This window comes from Pholcus phalangioides, unplaced genomic scaffold (genome assembly GCF_987345545.1).
Source record: "Pholcus phalangioides strain wild (caught in Gottingen) unplaced genomic scaffold, Ppha-v1.0 ptg000022l_1, whole genome shotgun sequence".
NCBI lineage: Eukaryota > Metazoa > Arthropoda > Arachnida > Araneae > Pholcidae > Pholcus > Pholcus phalangioides.
In genome coordinates this window covers 22,622,225-22,642,969 of record NW_028301615.1, presented here as the reverse complement: position 1 = coordinate 22,642,969, position 20,745 = coordinate 22,622,225, and the positions used below count along the sequence as shown (strand labels likewise).

At 35.9% G+C, this 20,745-nt stretch overlaps 1 protein-coding gene and 2 non-coding genes across 4 annotated transcripts; 1 reads left to right on the top strand and 2 right to left on the bottom strand.

The window, feature by feature from the left end:
• Positions 1-6,067: 6,067 nt before the first annotated feature.
• On the bottom strand, positions 6,068-6,151 carry TRNAL-CAG (transfer RNA leucine (anticodon CAG)). The gene has a single exon. It is a non-coding gene; the product is annotated as a tRNA-Leu (tRNA).
• A 2,098-nt stretch (positions 6,152-8,249) lies between these two features.
• Positions 8,250-8,333, bottom strand: TRNAL-CAG (transfer RNA leucine (anticodon CAG)). The gene has a single exon. It is a non-coding gene; the product is annotated as a tRNA-Leu (tRNA).
• Positions 8,334-8,531: 198 nt separating this feature from the next.
• LOC149070012 (methionine adenosyltransferase 2 subunit beta-like) lies at positions 8,532-20,257 on the top strand. 2 transcript variants are annotated; one of them, XM_089250210.1, is made up of 6 exons: positions 8,532-8,655; positions 10,510-10,702; positions 11,726-11,840; positions 13,542-13,694; positions 14,775-14,968; positions 16,764-20,257. In XM_089250210.1, the coding sequence occupies exons 2-6, from the start codon at positions 10,523-10,525 to the stop codon at positions 17,028-17,030; spliced, it is 909 nt and encodes a 302-aa protein (XP_089106336.1). In that variant the 5' UTR covers positions 8,532-8,655; positions 10,510-10,522; the 3' UTR covers positions 17,031-20,257. The 2 variants fall into 2 exon arrangements, with proteins under 2 accessions (XP_089106336.1, XP_089106337.1); XM_089250211.1 differs by having other exon boundaries at positions 8,548-8,665; positions 16,764-20,251.
• The last annotated feature ends 488 nt before the right edge of the window (positions 20,258-20,745 follow it).

Below are 20,745 nucleotides of genomic sequence, written 5' to 3'. Positions count from 1 at the left end.
TGATCTAAAAAATAAGTGAAAATACGGATTTTATGTGATGTCTTCAGATAGGGTTACCAAATTCAAAACGGAAAAAGGAGGACGCCTGGTGCGAACGTTAGGCAGGGCCGTCGTAACGCATGCCGCCGTGCCCGAAGGGCCTCAAAAGAAGAGGTGTCTCAGAAAAAGAAGACGTAGTTGAATTTTTCGAGAATTTTTCAGGTAGGGTCTCCAAAAAAATCCCTTGGCTCGGGGGCCCATGATGCTCTTAAGACGATCCTTCCTGTCAGCCCCACTCTTGCGGGGGTCATGGAATTCCAATACTTGATTCCTTTGCTTTTATTAATTTACATTAATTAAACAAAAACGGCAACTGATATAAAAATGGTGAGAGTTCTGAAAATTTCCGGGAATTAATAAAAAGACATTGGCTGAGATACGGGCAGGGGACTATGAGAGCGCGAGATGCCCCCCCCCCCCAACGTTAGTGCTTGAGCAGACTGACCCAATATCCCCCTAGATACCATCTAGGAGGTATTGACTGACCTAATCACCCCAGGCTTTCATTACCGCATCCTCTCCCCAGCCGTTCATGTCTATCATCGCCGCCTATACCTCAAGAGATGCAGGAACCTCGAAAAAATTATATCTTCGTTAAAATTTCCGAGAGCACAAATCATATAAATTTCCTAGGTAGGGCATAAAAAAATCACTTGGCCGAAGGGTCTGGTGCTACAAACGCTGGACTAGTCGGAGCTCCGGATTCACCCTTTGACAGTGCCTTCTACATTACACAAGGATGCCTAAATGCGTGTTTGCCTCGGCTGACGTGGTATGTAGTAACCCCGGGTAATCTATCTCCCCTTCAAAAAGTCTCGTCATAGAGAGCAACAGAGGCCTACAACGATACAATTATTCAATAATTGAACTTTACTCGTATTTAGAAAAATTGATGGCAGATGGCAGCACTATAGATAACAAGTATTAAACAGAAACAAACTTCACGTGAGGTTCACAGCAAGTACACGCACATTCCAACATACAGTAGAAGCTCCCGATACGAAACAGTCTTTGAACCAAAAATTTTGTCCGCTAATGGGGAAGTGTGATAAGTGAAACCCCCGTTTATACGACTTTAACAGTCATACGATGTTTGGCTTCGGTCGCAATTAACGTCTATACATTTTAATATTGAAACGCATATGTTACTGCAAAAGTGATGCCCAAGTGATTATGCGTAATCACTAATCGTCTCGATAAAAAAAAGTTTGAATAAATTTCATTACATTTACCGGTGATTATGCATAATTCCCAAACAAAGTTGGAAATCTTGAGAAATATGGAAAAATGTATATGTATATATAATCTTTCGTCTCTTCATTAAACCAATTAATTACGTTTAACCAATTATAATTATTTGCTCTTCACATCTTTTGCAATAAAAATTAAATCAAACGTGAAGAAAATTAAAACATATAAAAACCATAATTATCAGTCTGGTAATGTGGTCTTTTCTTTCACACGTATCAACCACGTGTGAACAAAACCAGCATTACCATTCACACCATTCTGTACCCACACGGGTAAAAGGCTTATATCCCGGGAGGGACAGAGCCTGGGTCGTGTCTGGTCTGACGGAGCATTACCATTCAAATTCATCATCCTGGACCATAGTTATGTTCATTCAATTTAGCAGTTGATTGACGATTTATCATAATTACCAATATGATCTCGGATCATACATAATCACCGTTGAGTATGATAAATTATCGGTTTATGTGAACAAAAATTAATAAATTAACAAAATGGTCAGTGATCATGCATAACCACCGGATATACCATTTTTACCGTAATATATATTTAATATGTTATAAAAAAAGATCATCATATATAAAAGAGTATATGTATTAAAAAAACGCAACTGAATACTAATCAAGAAAATAAGTGCCTGTCCAGAAAGATACGTGTTGAGTGAAGAATATAATACACAGAATTTAGAGGAGTTATAGACTTACCCGGAATACCAGAAATAGAGTTGAATCACAATTTGAAACACTGTGTGTGTGTGTGTGTGTCCGTATGTTCAGTGTCCATTGTTCAGCGATGGTAAAAAAAAAAACGAATAGAATGCTTGGTTTGATGAAAAAGATCTCTTCGCGTTCTCCTAAAGTCATTCTTCCGCTTTTTCGAGGAGGTTTTGGTTACCATACCTACAGAGGGACATAGGACTTCATTTTTTGAATATGTTTACATTGGATGAGCGCAGGTGTCGGGGAGATATGATCGAAGTGTTCAAAATTTTCAACGGGATGGATAGGATGGACCATGAACTTTGAGTACACCGCCAATCGACTGCTTTTACAAGGGGACACCAGTATCGATTGGTAAGGGACAATGCGAGGTTATGTTGTCGCAGGGAATTTTTCTCTAATAGGGTTGTCAATAAATGTAATAGCTTACCCTCGGGGGTAGTAAATTCTAACACAATTGACACGTTTAAAAAGAAATACGATGAACATGTTGGGGTAAATCGAGAAGCTTTATCCATTCTTAGAGTAAGACAACCATAATATTCTTTATGGGCATTGTATCATGTGTATATATTGTTTATAATTTTTATTAATTGCATTTTTAATTGGGTTGCTGTATTTTGGAAATATATGACATCCATATTTTTATGGGCATCTTTTTCTCAGTCACCTCGTTGGGCATCCTGTTGTGGCGTTGTATTTGTAGTTGTAATTGTATGCACACGACCAAAAATTAATTTTTAAAAAATCGGTCAAATGAGTTTGTTTGCCATATGTAATGTTTGAATGTGAATTTTCAATGTTTGCAATAATTAGACTCACCTTTTCCCCTTCTGCGAAACGGATGATCTCAATCTTATTTTTTAAATTAAGCTGTTTTCGGGTTGAACCTGACATTTTAAGTGACACTAAAGTTACTGCTAAGTGACTTGGGTACGCGTCTAAGAAAAAAAACTGGAAAAATGCTTCTCGGGAAAACTCACAAATGAATACAGGTACAGAATTGAGAAAAAAAAAATAGAGGCGCTTGAAAAGGGAAACAACCGAAGAACTTTTCTCTTTGCTGTTTATCAAACGGATTTGTGGGGGGAATGGACAGCAGAATAGTCAATAGTACTACAGAAACTGTACAAAAAAGCTTGTGGCAGAAATGTTTATGGGCTAAATTTTTATGACCTTGTTTGGAAGTTTCCGCTGTTCTAAACTCAGTCAAAAACATAATACAGTTTGAATAAAATATGGCCATATATGGATTGGTCTTCCTTTCGGTGGCAATCAAAGTGAAAGACTGGGTATGAGATAGCATTGCAAGAGTGGGGGGGGGGGTGAAAATGAACGCATGAGGCAAGGAGGGGGAACGTAGAACATCTTATTTTCGTGAGTAATCGTAGATAACCATCAGAGAATATGGCAAAACTACTGTTTCCACAACCAGACACCGGATGGTCATTTTATTTTCCAGACCCCAGTAGCACATCAATATAGAACGACGTAGAGATTTCAATACCGTTTACCGATGTCGTTCTACGTAAAACTGGCATATATTTGTCTGTATAGTTCGACGTAGCGAATCCGACGTCGAACGGTGTCGGGTCAGATATAGTTCGACGTGGTTTACCGACACCGTTCGACGTAAAAATGGCATACATTTATCGACGCAGTTCGATGTAGCGAATCCGATGTCGAACTATATCTGATCCGACACCGTTCGACGTCGTTTACCGATGTCGTTCTACGTAAAAATGGCATATATTTGTCTGTATAGTTCGACGTAGCGAATCCGACGTCGAACTATATCTGACCGATGTAAAAATGCCTTACATTTGTCGACGTAGTTTGACGTCTACGATTACGTTATCTGTTATTTATGTTATTACGATATAAAACATGTCGACACATTTCTATTTCGAGAAGTCGGTCCTTTCTTCATCCTGCGGCACAGTTGAATTCAAATAAAATAGAAAAATAATTTTTTTTATGATTGTCACAAAATTTGTTTTAAATAACTATTTACTATAATCGGTAACAAAAAATAAATTAAAATTCAAAATCTCAGTCATTCTGCTATTAATTTAATTTAATGTTAAATCCCAGTAAGTTAATACAGTTTACAATGTCTGCTTTTGCTAGGTTGAATTTTGGGCAGGGATATAAGATTTAAATATCTTCTTGTAAGATTTATTATTCGTAATACATTTCTGTATTCCATAGTATCAAATGAAATGCAGGAAAGATTGCTTTCCACAAATATGATAACGTATGATAACGAGAACAGAAATATTTCTATATGCCTTTTTTTGTGTGCAATTCTTGAAAATTCTTCCATTAAGTGATAACAAATGAACCATGGCCAATATTTCAACTATTGTTTTCTATCAATTACTCAGTTTCCCCTCTTACACATACATCTAATTTGAAAAAAAGAATTAAATTCCTCGCACTTAAGTACTCAGATACTGTATAATCAATATATGCGGCTTCAGATTTCTTTTAAAAATTAATCTGAGAATTTCCTTAAAAAAATTTTTAAAGTTTTTGAAAAGTTTTTAAAAATTTGTCGAAGCATCGATGCTTCGACAAATGAACACAGGATATGGCACCCTTTTTAATATTTGAATGGGCTTCCCATCTATGGCTCCCAAAGCCGTCGAAAAACACCTATTTTTGAACCATGGAACTTTCCCAAGGTTATCTATATAATGCTTCAAATCTTTGTTAGTCACTCAAAAAGAAAGAGAAACGTATTCTTATCTCTCTATGGGCTTGTGCATGTGTATATATTCCGTTGATGGAAGTTGAATTTTAACGTAGTTATTTCTACTGCAAATCGGAAAAAAAAAAATTAGTTTGTCCGATTGCACTGTCGGCTATCGAGAGTGTCCGTTAACGGGAGGTAAATAAAGCCCCATTAAAGCTCTATTCCACGGGACCGGGAATCAGAAAAGTGTCCGTTAGGGGAAGTTCCAGTGTATACCGATTCGTTAGAAATTCTCGGCAGAGGAATGTGGACGAGGTGCATGTGTGGTTTAAAAGTAGTAGTTACCCTGGGAGGTGTGTGTGTGTGTGTGTGTGGGGGGGGGGGGGTTCAGGGCCGTCTCTATTCTAACGGAAGAAGAAAGACATCCTTGGTCCCATGGTCCCTCTCCTGCGTACGCCGATGTGTGTGTGTAAATGTGTTAACATCATCACAGGGCCGTCTTAAGAGCATTATGCCCCCTCCCGAGCCGGACTAATTGTGATTTTTCTGAGTCCCCCTCCCCCCCACCAGGCAAGTTTATATATTTACACGCTTACTCTCGAAAATTTCAACCTGATCTCATTTTTGTGAGGCCCCCTCTTCTCTTGAGGCTCTCGGGCCGTGCCATTGCCACGCCCCTCCTCAGTAGCGCACTATAACAATATATAGTACCGTCGAATCCCGTTTTAACGAATACCGTTATAGTGAAAATCTCGTTTCAGCGAAAACTTTTCTAATCCCCCCCCCCCCAGATAAGTTTACATAGGAACAATGCAAACACCAAACAAAACAATATTCTTTTATAAAGAAGTAATTTTTCTGGTCTCTTGGAGTTCGTTATAACGGGATTCGACTGTATATCCCTGTTCCGATGATATATTATCAACGATATATACTAAGGGCCAAAGCCGCTTCAAAGTCTCTCTAAAAAAAAAATTTTAATGCAACTTTGCTGGGGACCGCGACTCAAGATGGCGGTGGCCATGTCTAGTGGTTCTCAACCTCTGGAAGCCCGTGGCCCCGTTGATTTCTTTCTTGTGAGTGGAAGGCCCAGTCATCCACGCGACTAATGAGTAACAAATCAAAGCTCCATTAAGAGCGGCTTTGGTAACAAATGGAACAGTGAATCATACACGGTCCGGTTTGACAGGACCCGGCGGTTGAGAATCGCTGATTTAGATAACCCGTGGCGGCCCATGCGTCCTTAAGACGGCACTGCATCATCATGGTGCGCCCTTCCTCCGTATGAGGAAGTTACAATACACGTACAATTTAATTGAAGTCGAAACACATCACATGAAAAGAAAAAAAAAGTATCCGATGTCAGAAGTGGGATTCGAACCCACGCCCGGAGAACCGGACTGCGACCTGAACGCAGCGCCTTAGACCGCTCGGCCATCCTGACCTGCAGTTTTAATGTGTTGTTAAATTAGCCAAAATAATTGTAAAAATTTATAAATTTTTGGAGCAAAATAATTTTTGGGTTTTTTTCTTCTTCGGAAAAAAAATTTTAATTTAGAAAAGAAAACTATTTCATAAACCATGGAGGTATTATCTAGTGGAGATGGCAACACGGCAAAGATCAAATGATTCCGGGTTGCCTTTTCCTGGCATCTATCGCATTTTCCATTCTGCACAAGCATTGAAAGTGCCTAATGCTTTTCTATGAGAATTTTCTGTACTTCGGTGGCCTCTCTTAAATTTTGAATGAACTTTAAATGCCAAATAATGTTGCAGATCGTTAGACTATATTTCCAAGAAGATCTCATTTGAAAATTTTTAGTATCTAATGCAATTTAGCGGGGGGGAAAACGATTTCCTCCAAGCGCTATATGTGTGCATAAGAATGGATAATATGGAGGCCCCCCGGGAAAAGCTAAATTTTTGGGACTCCTGTGATTAAGGTCTAATATGTTTCGTTAGTCAATGAATAGATGCTGCTCACATTTCGGGGCTCAAAAAATCATGAAATCCCATTTCCTCTACAAGGGTAGGACTCCAGCTTTGCGGCCCCGGGACGATTCTCATTATTATTTTTTTTTTGCTTCTTCACGCTATGAATTCACTATAAGAGGGACCCGTGAAGTGTCCCAGCCTAGGGGCCCTGCTCCAGGATGTGGGAAGTCATGGGCCCCACACCCGAGTGGAAGTACCAGCCCTTACCAATTTACATACTTCAGAAAATCACAGTACTAGATCTTATTAGCAGAGGTGCTATATCAGGGCCGTCTTATTAAAAGCATAGTAGTAGTGTTTGTGCGTTTCTGGAGAGTGGTCTCGTTTTTTTTCACCAAAAAACGACGGGACCACTCCATAAACGCACCAAAAAACAACGGGACCACTCCAGAAACGCACAAAACACTGCTACTCAGCATCTTGGGGCTACTCCATCAAATTGATTTTTCTGGAGACCCCCACCTCGCTGTAACTACCTTCTTTCAATAATTTATCATATTACTTGCACTCGAAAAATACAACCACATCTCATTATCATAGGAGCAGGGCCGCCCTTACTACACGCGGGGCACGGTGCGAAAAAAAAATTGTGGAGCCAAGTGCGTCTCAACAATTTTGGGACATCAAAAATGTTTAGGACCCCCTTTGTCACGATTTTATATATTTTGTGCGGATAATTTTCCCAATGCCGATGAAAATTCAGAATTAACGAAAGAAATAATTCCAGGATTTATTAAAGAAATGCTTACAGAATTGATTAAAATTTAGAATTAATGGAAGAAAGAAAATCGATGAAAATTCCGAATTAATGGAAGGAATAATACCAGAATTTACAAAAATTCAAAGCCAATGGAAAAAATACTTCTAAAAGTATTCCAGAATTCAACAGCCGAAGTATAGCACAGTGAATACTGAATCCCGTTTTAACGAATACCGTTATAGCGAAAATCTCGTTTCACTTTTCTAATCCCCCTCAGATAAGTTTACATGGGAACAATACAAAAACCAAACAAAATAATATTCTTTTATAACGGAGTAATTTTTCTGGTCTCTTGAAGTTCGTTATAACGGGATTCGACTGTATATCACTGTTCCGATGGTATATTATCAACGATATATACTAAGGGCCAAAGCCTCTCTTGAAAAAAATTTTTTAATGCAACTTTGCTGGGGACCGCGACTCAAGATGGCGGTGGCCATGCCTAGTGGTTCTCAACCTTTGGATGCCCGTGGCCCCGTTGATTTCTTTCTTGTGAGTGGAAGGCCCAGTCATCCACGCGACTAATGAGTAACAAATCAAAGCTGCATTAAGAGCGGCTTTGGTAACAAATGGAACAAAATGTAACAGTGAATCATACACGGTCCGGTTTGACAGGGCCCGGCGGTTGAGAATCACTGACCTAGATAACCCGTGGCTGCCCATGCGTCTTTAAGACGGCACTGCATTATCATGGTGCGCCCCTCCTCCGTATGAGGAAGTTACAATACACGTACAATTTAATTGAAGTTGAAACACACCACATAAGAAAGGAAAAAAAAGTATTCGATGTCAGAAGTGGGATTCGAACCCACGCCCGGAGAACCGGACTGCGACCTGAACGCAGCGCCTTAGACCGCTCGGCCATCCTGACCTGCAGTTTTAATGTGTTGTTAAATTAGCCAAAATAATTGTAAAAATTGATAATTTTTGGAGAGAAATTTAAGCACTAAAAAAATAATTTTTGGGTTTTTTTTCTTCTTCTTCGAAAAAAATTTTTTAATTCAGAAAAGAAAAATATTTCATAAACAGTTTCAGTAAATGTTTCTTTTAAGAAAAAATGTTTTGGCATCACTACGGCTGAATGCAGAAGACAGACCTTTTAAATAGTTTTTTTTTAATCTTCAGTGCTCTTGAGAGGGCGCTTGAAATTTCGAATTGATGAATAATTAGAAAATTATCAAAGATTTCATCAAGTACGTTGAGGTTATTATTATGATTTCGTTTGAAAATTATTAATTGTAGCTTTGATTATTTGATGAAATAAGCGAAATAATTATGTATGATAATCACGTGTGTGTGTGTGTCGCAATTCTGTTTTTGCGTGTTAGCGTATTTATTACTTCGATCGGAATTTTGCGGCCCTCAGAATTTTTGGCCTCTGGCCTCATGCATACCCCCCATGGATGGCGGAGATACGGGGGGGGGGCTTTGGGGTGGCATTGCACCCCCCCCCCCCCAGCTTCAAAGGTGGATTCGACTGATCTAATGTATAAATGTATTGACACCATCATCGTGCCCCCCCCCCAGACTTCCAGGTCTATCTCCACCAATGCCCCCCTGTCAATGTGCTGACATCTTTAGCTGGCTTCCAGACTACTCAGGATTTCTTAGACCCTGCTATAGTGAATTTCTATTGTAAAACTGAAACAAAAACATTTGTCCCGGAAGTCCCCTGGGCTAGAGTTCCATTCTTTTGGGGGGTGGAGTAAACCACTCTTTCAGCCGCTAGTGCCAGCTGAAGGTTGGGGATTTGTGTCCATAAGAAAAACTGAACTGAAACCTTTCTCGAACTGCTAAATTCTGGTGTTTTACTATGGGTCTTAGTCACCCGTCGATCTTTCTTAGTGACCCGTCTCACCCAACCAGTGTTCCATTTCTTTACCACTACTACTAAACCACACATGTACCTCGTCCTCCGTGGAACTTCTATCGAATTGGTACATGTTGGGATATGCGTGTCCGTGTTGTGAACGTAACGTGAAACTTGTTTCTGTATAATGCTTGTATAGTGCTCCCATCTGCCACATATTTTTCAGAGTATGAGTGAAGTGTAATGTTTGAACATTTTACTGTTGTAGGCATGTTGCTCTCTCTGTGGCGAGACTTTTTAATGGGGAGATTGGCTTGCATTCACATCTCGAAGTTGGGAAACCACTTCTTTACCGCACAACAACTCCTTTCATATCGCCATATGGAGATTTCCGACCAATAGAATTTGGTGCTAAATAATTTAAACCATTTATTTACCGCACAACTCCTTTCATATCACCATATGGAGATTTCAGACCAATGGAATTTGGTGGGAAATGAAGGCGCCATCTGTTTGGATCACCCCAGTCTTGGTAGGGAAAGAACTATGCTTTTCTGCCAGATTGAACCCTGATGATAACCTTCATTGTAGAAGACACTTGCATCTTACCTCTGAATCACTCGGGCGCTACCAGTACCACCAATGCTTCTATTGGCAGGATTACCATGCCGGTTTACTTTCTGTCCTGTATGGTCTCAGGGTTGGGTCAGGTTGCATCTAACAGATCACCACTCTCTTCCCTCACTGCAAAAGTTAAAAAAATTGGCTCCTTCATTGACACTTGGGGGAAGCACTGTTTCCCCACCGTATCTCCACCCTCGGCAAGGTGCTAGCTTAGAGGGTTGGGAAAATTATAATTTTTTTTGTTGTTTTACTAGTAATATTAACTATCAGTGCATCAGGTTACTTTGTATATTTACTTGGCAAGAGGAGTTTTGTCTCTGGTGTGTTGAATAGTGTTCTTGCCAGGACGGCGAGAGGACCTGGGTTTGAGACAAACTTTTTTTTTTCTGAAGTTCATCTTAGTACTAATATCCAGAAAATCTCTTTTTTTTTAATATTAAGGATTACTCCGCTTTCTGTGATATACAAAAAAATTCGCTGAATATGAATTTGCCGTAAATGTGTAAATTTATTATGAATTTTAAATTTTGTTTAAATGTGATACTAATAATACAGCTGAATAGATAATCTATTGCTCATATTTTCAGTAACATGGTTTTTCTTTCCTGTCTAGAATTTAATTCTAAATGAGTAATAAAGTATTAATTACCGGTGCATCTGGTCTGCTTGGCCGAGCTCTAGTTGATGAATTCACAAAAGAATCATGGGAAGTCCTTGGACTAGCCTTCTCTAGAGCCAGAGACAAATTGATGAAAGTGGATCTAAATGATATTGAAGCAGTGGAAAAAGTTGTAAATGATTTCCAGGTGAATTCTCTTTTTCTTCTATTTAACCTCATTTCCCACCTTTTGAGGTATTCAGGGAAAATTTTAAAGTCCAAAAAAATTGTAGAAAATTATCTTTGGACTATTTTATATCTATGGGTTTGTTTACAAATTTTTTAACCACTGGTTTTGGCCAGAAAGTAAGTTTGGTACTGGGTTTTCGCAAGAAATTTGGATTAACTCTACTTGACAAATAGGAGATAAATCTGGTAACCTTGTGCTAACCTAACCAAACATTAGAAAAAAAAGGGGAAGGACTCATATAAAAGAAAAAGTTATAGTAGATGAGAGAGTTTTTTTAACAGGAGTATACAAAGAAAGAGCAACTTCCGTAAAGATAGGGTTAATATGTAAAGATTTGTGATGATGAAGAATGTTAGCGCCAACCTGAGTCGCCACCAGAAAGTGTTGCTGATGGTGTGCCAGGAGCACGGGCGAGAAAGAGAGCGCATGCATAGTGGTAGGTCGGTCCAAGAGAGGCTGCAGAGAAAGTATATAGAATATAGTAAATTGAAGTACAAAAAGATTATTTTTATTTATCGATTATAATTATAGTCAATTATTATTTGATAGATTATTATTATTTATCAAATAAAGTTTAATTTGTACTGTGCTTCAGGTGAAAATTATTTAACTTGGATTTGTGCTGTGCTTGTATAACATTGTGACAAGATAACAAGAGCAGAAAGAGAACATATAAAGAACTTGTTTGAATTTATTCCACTGATGTTTGGGTGTAATATTACGCCCACCCATGATCGTAAAGAGGTTAAACAACTTGTCTCTTCTTATCGAAATAATTTTTTTCCCTCTATTCAATTTTAAAAAAAAATTCTTAAACTTTCTTCAACGTTAAATTCTGTAACCTCTTAATACCTTTAAATTCTTCAACTTCTTAACTTTTTTAACTTTCCAATTGTTTAACTTCAGATTTCTTAACTTCTCATTTCTTTAACTTTGAAGGTATGAAATTGATGTCTATCTCTTTTTTTTCTCTCGTTTTAGCCAAATGTAATAATACACAGTGCAGCTCAAAGGTCTCCAGATAAAGTGGAAAAAGAGTATGAAGAAAGCCACAAGCTGAATGTAATATGTTCAAGAAATTTAGCACGACTTGCAGGTGATCTAAGACGTTAAACTTGTGATTTTGTCATTGAAGAGTTTTTATTTATTGACTATTTTAAATGATTCTATTTATTTGAACATTAGAAATTGTTTTACAGTAATCCTCACAGTAAAATAAGATTAATTGAAGTGTGTAGTTATAATTTTAAGCAAATAATTAGATCATTGCAAAAGTTCAGAGCATTTTTCTGAATGTGCATCGTTAAATTACTACTTCTGTGGCTACAGCCACTCCAAAGTCCTGTTTGCATGGGATTATGTAAATTTACATATTATCCATGATTAGATAATATGTAATAGGGATTCTCGCTGAACACCTGTTTATGTGGTAATGAAATGCTTTACAATTTTTCCTCACCCATAACACAAAGGATTATGGGGAAGGAGGTTTGACACCCCCCCCCCCAATATATCCACCAAAAAAAAAAAAAGATTATCATAGGTACCAATTCCCAGACTTGAAAAATGTGTAGTTTTTCACTTGGCAAAACATTTCGCTGCTGAAGAAAATATGTTGTAAATAAAAGGGAAAATTGTGGTTTTTTTTGGGGTGAACATATCACTTGTTTCCCTGCATTTCGGCCCTACTATATTTTCTTTATAAAACTTGGCCCATTTTTTCCCATATTTACAACGAAAAGTCTACTTCAATTTTTCTTCACTTAAATCAAGCTAATTATTATGACCATGAATACATATATCTCACGCATTTGTTGTGTTAAATGTTTTATTTTTCCTGTAATTCATTTTAATTTGCTGTGATTTGCAGTAGCATTTCATTTCCCACCATTGGTGGTTAATTTTCCATAAGTGTGGTCAATGCCAACATGATGACTTTTTTATCATGCCAAAATTCACAACTTTGACCACTGAATCAGTGTTTGCTTAGTTTTGACAATCCTTTATCTCTTTCTGCATATTTTGATTACCACATATTAAATCGCTTCATGTAATATATTGCATCTTTTACCTAATTGTATGTGTTCTTGAATTGACACCTGCGAAAGCAGCGATTGCTTGGCGCAAAAATATCTCCATGGTGTCCCCACCCATGCTCATGGAAAATTAACCCCATTGGCGGTTTTTTAGAGATTTTAGATATTGGAAATTTCGCTTCGTTTTGGTTTCATATTTGACAACAAATGGTAATTTTCCATATTTTTTTTCGAGAAAACATGGTCACTTCGAGATTGCAAGGACTGGAAGATTTTTTTGGGAATCATTAATTTATGCAAAGCACAATTTGAGGATTTTTCAATAAAGATACCAAGAATCTGAAGAATCTGGTTTCCAACTGGAAGATTTTGATTACACTAAAAGATTAGAAGGCTTTCTGGTAAATTAGAAGCATTGGCACCTATCGATTGTAATTCTCGTATTGTGCTGCTTCTTTTTCCTCCCCGTGTTCAATTTTCAAAAAAGAATTGTCCATTTAAACAGGCTTAAGTTTTATGTATGGAAATCAGTTCTATGAGTCTGCTTCCCTCAAAAGCAAAAATAGATGTACATTAACTCTGAACTGCTGTCACTTTCTATTCTACTGCCCAAAACTTTTTCTGGGCATTTTGAAAAAATTATTTCTCTGGTATTTTCAGCTCTGGTATGATTTGATAATTTTTAGTATTCTCGTCTTGATTATTATCAAACCTTTTTCCTACTGTATCCCTCAAATAAATTTTTTGTATCTCATTCTCAGGTGAAAAAGAAATCGCTTTCATACTTATTAGCACAGATTATGTATTTGATGGAACAAATCCTCCATACAAAGAAACAGATGAGCCAAAACCTCTGAATCATTATGGTAAAACAAAGGCAGAAGCAGAAAAAGTTGTCATGGAAGCAAATAAAGGTATAAATGGTGCATTTTACCTTTCTTTTTATGGAACCATATTTGTAACACTATGGCATTAATTTTTATTAACCAAAAACCTTAGAAAACTTTTTTTATATAAATGTTGATGACTTAAAAAAACCAAAAATGTAGCTTTAAGATACTTCATAATTTAACTCACTATTTCATTCATTGCTTCTAATCTTATCTGATAAAAAATTATTACCCAATCTACTACTATATGTAATAGACTATGATTACTTTGTATTAGAACTATTACTCTGTAATAGAACAGATGATTTTTAATATTTTTTGAAAATATCTTATAGAATCACCAGTAAAAGTTATGAATTGTTAATACAATTGCTGTGCATAATCCTGAATTTAATTTTTTTTTTTAAATTATTTAACAGGTAAATAGTAATGCAATTTTTTCCCTTTCAGATAAAATTCTAAATGAATTTTTTTTTTATCATGTTTTTAAGACATTAATGGCTTCAACATAACTGCCAATCCAGAGTGTGATTTGACAAGCTTATATAATTAGTAGTTTTTGTTGATGCAATCAATGACTGGACTAGGGAAAAAATCATTTCAAACATGCATAAGGATTCAGGGTGCTGCAAAATTTGTATTATAGTTCACTTTTGTGTGACAAGAAATAAGTGGAGAAATTTTTGCTAATTGAGAAGTTTGCTCAGCAATCAGATTTCTTAAAAGAAAAATTAAGAAAAAAACAAAAACATATACAGTCAAACCTTGTTAGTGCGTCACCCGGTTAACTCGTCATTCCCCTTACCGGGTCACTTTTTGGAAGTCGCAATAGTCCTCAGGCAGGAATTGGCACAGCTATGGCTTACTCTGTTTAACAAGTCACTCCGCTTACTAAGTCATATTTTTGCTCTCCCAAGAGTGACTCATTAATGAGGTTTGACTGTATATATAATCCCATGGTAACCATGTTTTTTGGCCAAAGGCATGATCACTGTGCAATCAAAATTATTTAGGTGCATTATAATTAAACAAGCATGCAATGTTTCTCTTGAATGTAATTATGTAGGCTATGTTTGAAAAATAAGCTCAATATCTTTCACACAGATAGCTGCATTCTACGTATTCCTGTGCTATATGGTGAGGAAGAATACATTGGTGAAAGTGCTTTATCTAGTCTTCTTTCTTGTTTGTTGGATCCATCCACGCCTAAAAAAATATCAGACTATGAAATTAGGTTTCCTTCACATACAGAGGATATTGCAGCAGTTTGCTGTGAAATGGCTGATAAGAAATTACAGGTGAATATTTTTTAATGTTTTGATAGTGACATAAACATTTTTTCATCTGAGTACATGTAAAAAAATTAATGTGCTGTCAATTTGAATAAGGATTGTGCTACACAGATTCTACCATGTAATCACAATAGAAAATTCATTGCCCTTTTATGCCACACCCTCCTTCTTGATTACAATTTTCTTTATTTGTAGCTAAATTAATTTTTCAAGGATTAAATATGAATTAAATCAATTTATATGTTTCCAATTGTTTTGCAAATCAGATGAAATTCTTGAATGTGCCAGTTTGTATACTTATAATGAGTGCTTTGTGAGGGCTGTAGAATAAGAGTTGTGTCATGATGCGCTGGAGTCGGTAGCAGCTGATGTCATGCTGTCATTATTCTTGTGACAACCGAGTGCATCTGCTTTGCTGCCTTGTTAATTATGATAGTTTGCACAATTGCTTCACTGTTCAGTTTTATTGTATATACTTTTCAAAATTATCTTTTCAATTACTGTCATTAGTGTATATACACACACACACATATATATATAGGTCTGAACCATGTAAACATTTAAAATAAGAAATTTTGCATTTGCTTATGAGGTAACTTTCAAAGGCGTCTGAAGTGTTTTAGACCTGTGTGTGCTCTACTTGATCTTTATACAAGAGATTTTGATTTATGAATTAATTTTGGCGATGCTCAGACTGGTGCTACAAAATAATGTGGATGCTCAAGCTCCTACTGCACCCACGGCTTTGATGCCACTGGTAACTTCAAGAAAGAATATTTTTCTTGGATATATCTTCAGTTGAATCATGCACACTAGTTAACTTCAATGGGGTTGATTGATAGCCAACGAGACAAATAATTTCAATTATCTTTTGAACTTCCTGGAATTTTTAATTATCTTTCTTGTTTTCATTTGAATTAGATGTAGCTTTTAGAAGTGTTGGCTTTGGCATCACCAAGTGCTTATTACAATACAATTGTAACAAAAATGTCAGCAGATATAAAAAGAAAATCCTAATATATAAATGATGTTACAATTATTATTTTGAATGCTAATATCAAAAGACATAACTCACTAACTATTGCTTGGATTTAATCCATTTCGTAGCTTATAGATTATGAAAAGATCCCAAAAATACCACAAGTGCATACCTGTGACACTAAAACAATACTTTCATTAGGAATCTCTCACTTAAAATAGTGAAATAAGCAACTAAAATGTAAAATAAGCTATGTCAATAAAACATGTTTTGTGTGCTGATGTAGTGTACTAAAAAAGTATCAGGGCCGTAAAGTCATGCAGTGTCCACTGAGCCAAGGCAGCAGCACAACTTCAAAGGGTTGAAACAATTCTTACTATATAGTCCTGGTACTTTCGTAAGTAGTCTGCAGTATCATTTACTACCATTTCATGATACACTTTGTGCCTCGAAATTTTAATTTATTCAAGTTTTTATGATGTGTAAATTATAAAAACAATACATTTTGTATTTTATGAGGGAGAGCTGTCAAAATTGACCTTCTCATGCTAGGGGAATCAGTAATATAAAAAAGTTGGGAAACACTGGTACGAATGTTATATAACAAGATGTTTCTGATTTCATAAATTGTGAAGATATGTAACGGCATGTAAATTAATCTTCCAAAACAGTGGATCCTGCCTATAACTTTTTCAAAAAACTGTCATGAAAAAATTTTATTAGCAGGAAACGCTATAAATGGGAAATTTTAATGAAAATTAGAGTTATGACCATGTGTTTTAAGTGCCTGTATGTTCATTTTGCGCCCCTTGTTATCAATAGGATCCAACTATGAATTCTGCATATCATTGGTGCGGGTCTGAGCCTTTCACTAAGTACAGTATGACCAAGGTTATGGCTGAAGTTTTCTCTCTACCGATGTCACACATAACGCCTGATACTGAACCAAGTCCTGGTGCCCCAAGACCTAAAAATACTCAGCTCTGCAGAGGAAGACTGGGATCACTTGGAATAGGTCAACACACACCATTTCGAGCAGGTATCAGGAAAAGTTATGCAAAGTTTGTTCCTCAAACTGAAGAAAGCTGAAGAGAATCCATTCTAAAATCTTTTTAATAGATTTTCTAATCAATGTAAATCGTGTCATTCCAATTTATTATTTCCTATTTCGTTTTTTCTAATTTGATTCCACAGTGTTCAAATGTTGTACTTAGTCAGCATGCATGTGAAAAATTGTGGCTGTAGTGTTTTGCGATAGATTTTGTTATTAGCTGGGTGTGACGCTTCCATGCTATTTCTGAGATATAAATGTAATCACAAATGGCATTTTATAAGGTAAATTCAAATTAGTGTTAAAATTTCAGGGTACTACCACTCAAGTTTTTCCTCAAAATTAGCAAAACTCTAGCAATACCAGTTGAACTTGATGAATGTTGTTGTTAGTTGAGAAATTTCATTTCTCACGACATCTCTTATGCAGTAATTAGGAATATTTTAGCTATAATTATCAGTGTTCTCCCCAGAAATTTTCATAGTAGGATAAGAGCTTGTGTGCAAAGTATGATAAAAATGCATTGCAATCTGTCAAGTAATCTTCTCAGTGAAATGGCTCTGAGAACACTGAGCATATTCAAACTATTTTCAAAACCAAGATCTAAGATCATTATTTGAATGGAACCAGAATCATTTATGTCAAGCAGGCCTGCAAACACAAAACTTATTACAATCATTATCCTTCATACACCTCCCATTTTCACGTCTAGTTCAAAAGATAGATAGCAATGCTTTGAACACACAACTCGCCTCAGATACTCAAAAGTAGTAAAAAATTATCTACATTTCATTTTTTCCCCGTTTATTTACACAGATGTAAGAGGTTGATTGGCGGAACCATGACTAAAAAACAGAATACCCAGGGTACATTTTCAATGGTAACTTGCCAGTTAATGGTTTGCCAGTACCATTTCTTGAGATTACCAAGTATTCTCATGCAAGGTGCAGGTTGAATGTTAAACTTCTTTGTTGTGCATCAAAGTTTGTCAGGCCATTTTTAAACTACTTTACCTTAAACACGCTTAAATGTAGTGGAGCACTGTCCCCCAAATTGTTTTGTAAGCCTCTGATAAATTTCAGGCTCTGGCAAACTGTTAGGAGAATGGTTATTTTTGCATTAAAACAAAATAAGAAAAACTACTTTACCAAGGTCAAACTTCAATAACGTGGCCATAATACAGCTGAAGCTTGTTATAAGAACCCACGTTATAGTGACCATTCCATTTCAACAACTGGTAGGATGAGACCCAAATTTTATCACTTAAAATTTGACTATCTTATATGTTTTCCATCCAATATAACATCTGTTTTGGATTGTATGATGGGGGGTGTTATAATGAGTGTCAACTGTAGTATCAACTCTAAACATACATGCACAGAAAGCAGTATGACAAACCTGAAAATGTGTTATTGTGAAAAATGTGTAGTTTTGACTTTTCTATTATTCATTGGGGGACATGCACCAATTCATTACAAATTCCTGAGTAATGTTTAGATGTACTATTTGATAGTAATAGTGCCGTTAGTCTGATGCCAGACCATCTCTTGAACTATGGATATTAGAAAGCATCTTTTACCTCCCATTCAAAGCGAGAAACATCAAATCACGTCCACATATCATTTTTAGTTCATACAAATGATACTCATGGCTATAATAATCTATGGACCCATGTTAGCTATACGTACCTGATTTCAAAAGAGGTTTTCTTTTCAATTTTATAAAACTTGAATATATACATGTATATTGTGGAATCTATATATTTTTATTGCATTTATTTACTTTTCTTTTTCAACCGTACAATCTAGTGCCAAATCAAAACACAGTGGAACCCAGACATACCATGATTAAATGACTCGCCCAGTGTTCCATTTCAACTTTAATTTTTTTTTTTTAAATGTTTATATATTTTTTTCATTGGCAATTTGATTATTATTGCATTACTTGCATTGAATAATTTAGTTTGATTGCTAACTAAACTTTAACATAAATAAATTGTTTTATTGGACTATATGATCATTTTTATGTACTGAGTTAGACTAATTTGACAACATTTGCCAGTTTTGTGTTAATTTGGAATAGTTATACCACTGATTCTAATATGGTTTGTTTATCAAGATATTTGTGTATGAATTGTATTTTATAGATGCAATTGGAATTTTTTTTCAACTAAAACGACCAATATTCCCTTTCATTCTTTAGGATTTTATTATTGTTTAATGAAATTTGCATGTGCAGATTATACAAGGTGCTGAGATAACAGGGCATATGGCACTTTACAGGCGAACCGTTGATCGTAGAAACATACTTCCAGTTAGAAAAAGTATCCAAATTGCATGTAGTACACAGATATGTCATTCATGTTGCAAAGGGTTGTATAGATAGTTAAGTTAATAAAATAAAAAAAATTAACTTTTTATACCATCCAGGAAAAAAAACAGCATTAAATGAGGAAAACCATTTTACCTGAATTTAATGCTGTTTTATCTCAACTTTCCTCTATTTTTCAAATTAAAATATCTCAGTGAAACTTGGAATTTTTTTTAATTGGCATCGGGAAAGATGGAAACAACTTTCTAATTGGGATTTTGGCCACACAAGGTCTGTATAAAAAGTAATTTTACTTTTTTAATAACTGTATACAACCCCTTGCAACATGAATGAGATATCTGAGTACTACATGTTATTTGTGTAATACTCAGAGGAAAGATATAAAACAATATACTTTTTGTAACAAAGTATACACCTCTAGGATCAACGGTTTGCCAATAAAATGTTATGCCAGGGTTCTTTCAGACTTTTTTGTAGGGTCCTGTTTTTGTGAAAGAGGTCATTAATTTTATGAGAAGTGAAATAATCTAGTTAATTTTTATCACCAAAAAAATGAATTACCAAATTTATGGTTTCATTGATTTGTATTTTGTAAAGGGTCCATTTTCCAATTCTAGAATTTTGTGAAGGGTCGGAAAACGGACCCATATTTTGACTGGAATGATTCCTGCATACGTCCTGTGACCTATGCGCCCTATATGTAGTTGCAATGACTTTTTTTTAAATTAGTGAAATTCACATACATGGATTATAGTACAATAAAATATGGTCTGTCTGTTTTCTGCTGTGTTAGCATATACTCATGATAGAACATTAAGTAAACTATGCCATTTTTAACATTGTTAAAGTTTTTTTATACAATATATGTATAGTAAAGTATGAAATATATCCATATTGAACTCTCGGATTCAAATAAAACATTGTGTTGTGATTTAATACTTTGGTGGAATTTGTTATATATGAAACAAATTATTTGGTTGAGCGGGCTCTCCAAGAGATTGTGTACCCCTCTGATATATATTTTTATTGTATATATTCCACCTTTGCACAGGCTGCAGGAGGGAAAAAACCACTCACTAAATTTATAAAGTTTGGTATAGGGCTTGCACCATTGTATAACCTGCATTTGTAGGTTTGTACCTCTTCTTTCAGTATATAGATAGGTGAAATGAAATATTGGTACGACACAATTATGGGTACTTTCCATGGCTTCTGTATAGGAAAGGCTGACAGGACTTATTGGTTTTTTTACACTGGTAATTTACAGGGCTTGTGTAAAATCCTAGACCAATCTAATCCACGCTGGCTAAAAATCCAGGATATGGAATCCTTGAACATCCTGAACTATTTTTCAAGGTAAAGACAAAAGTAAATAGCAGTTTTTGGGTTGAAATTTTTTCTTTGACAGCACTGCAGGTTATA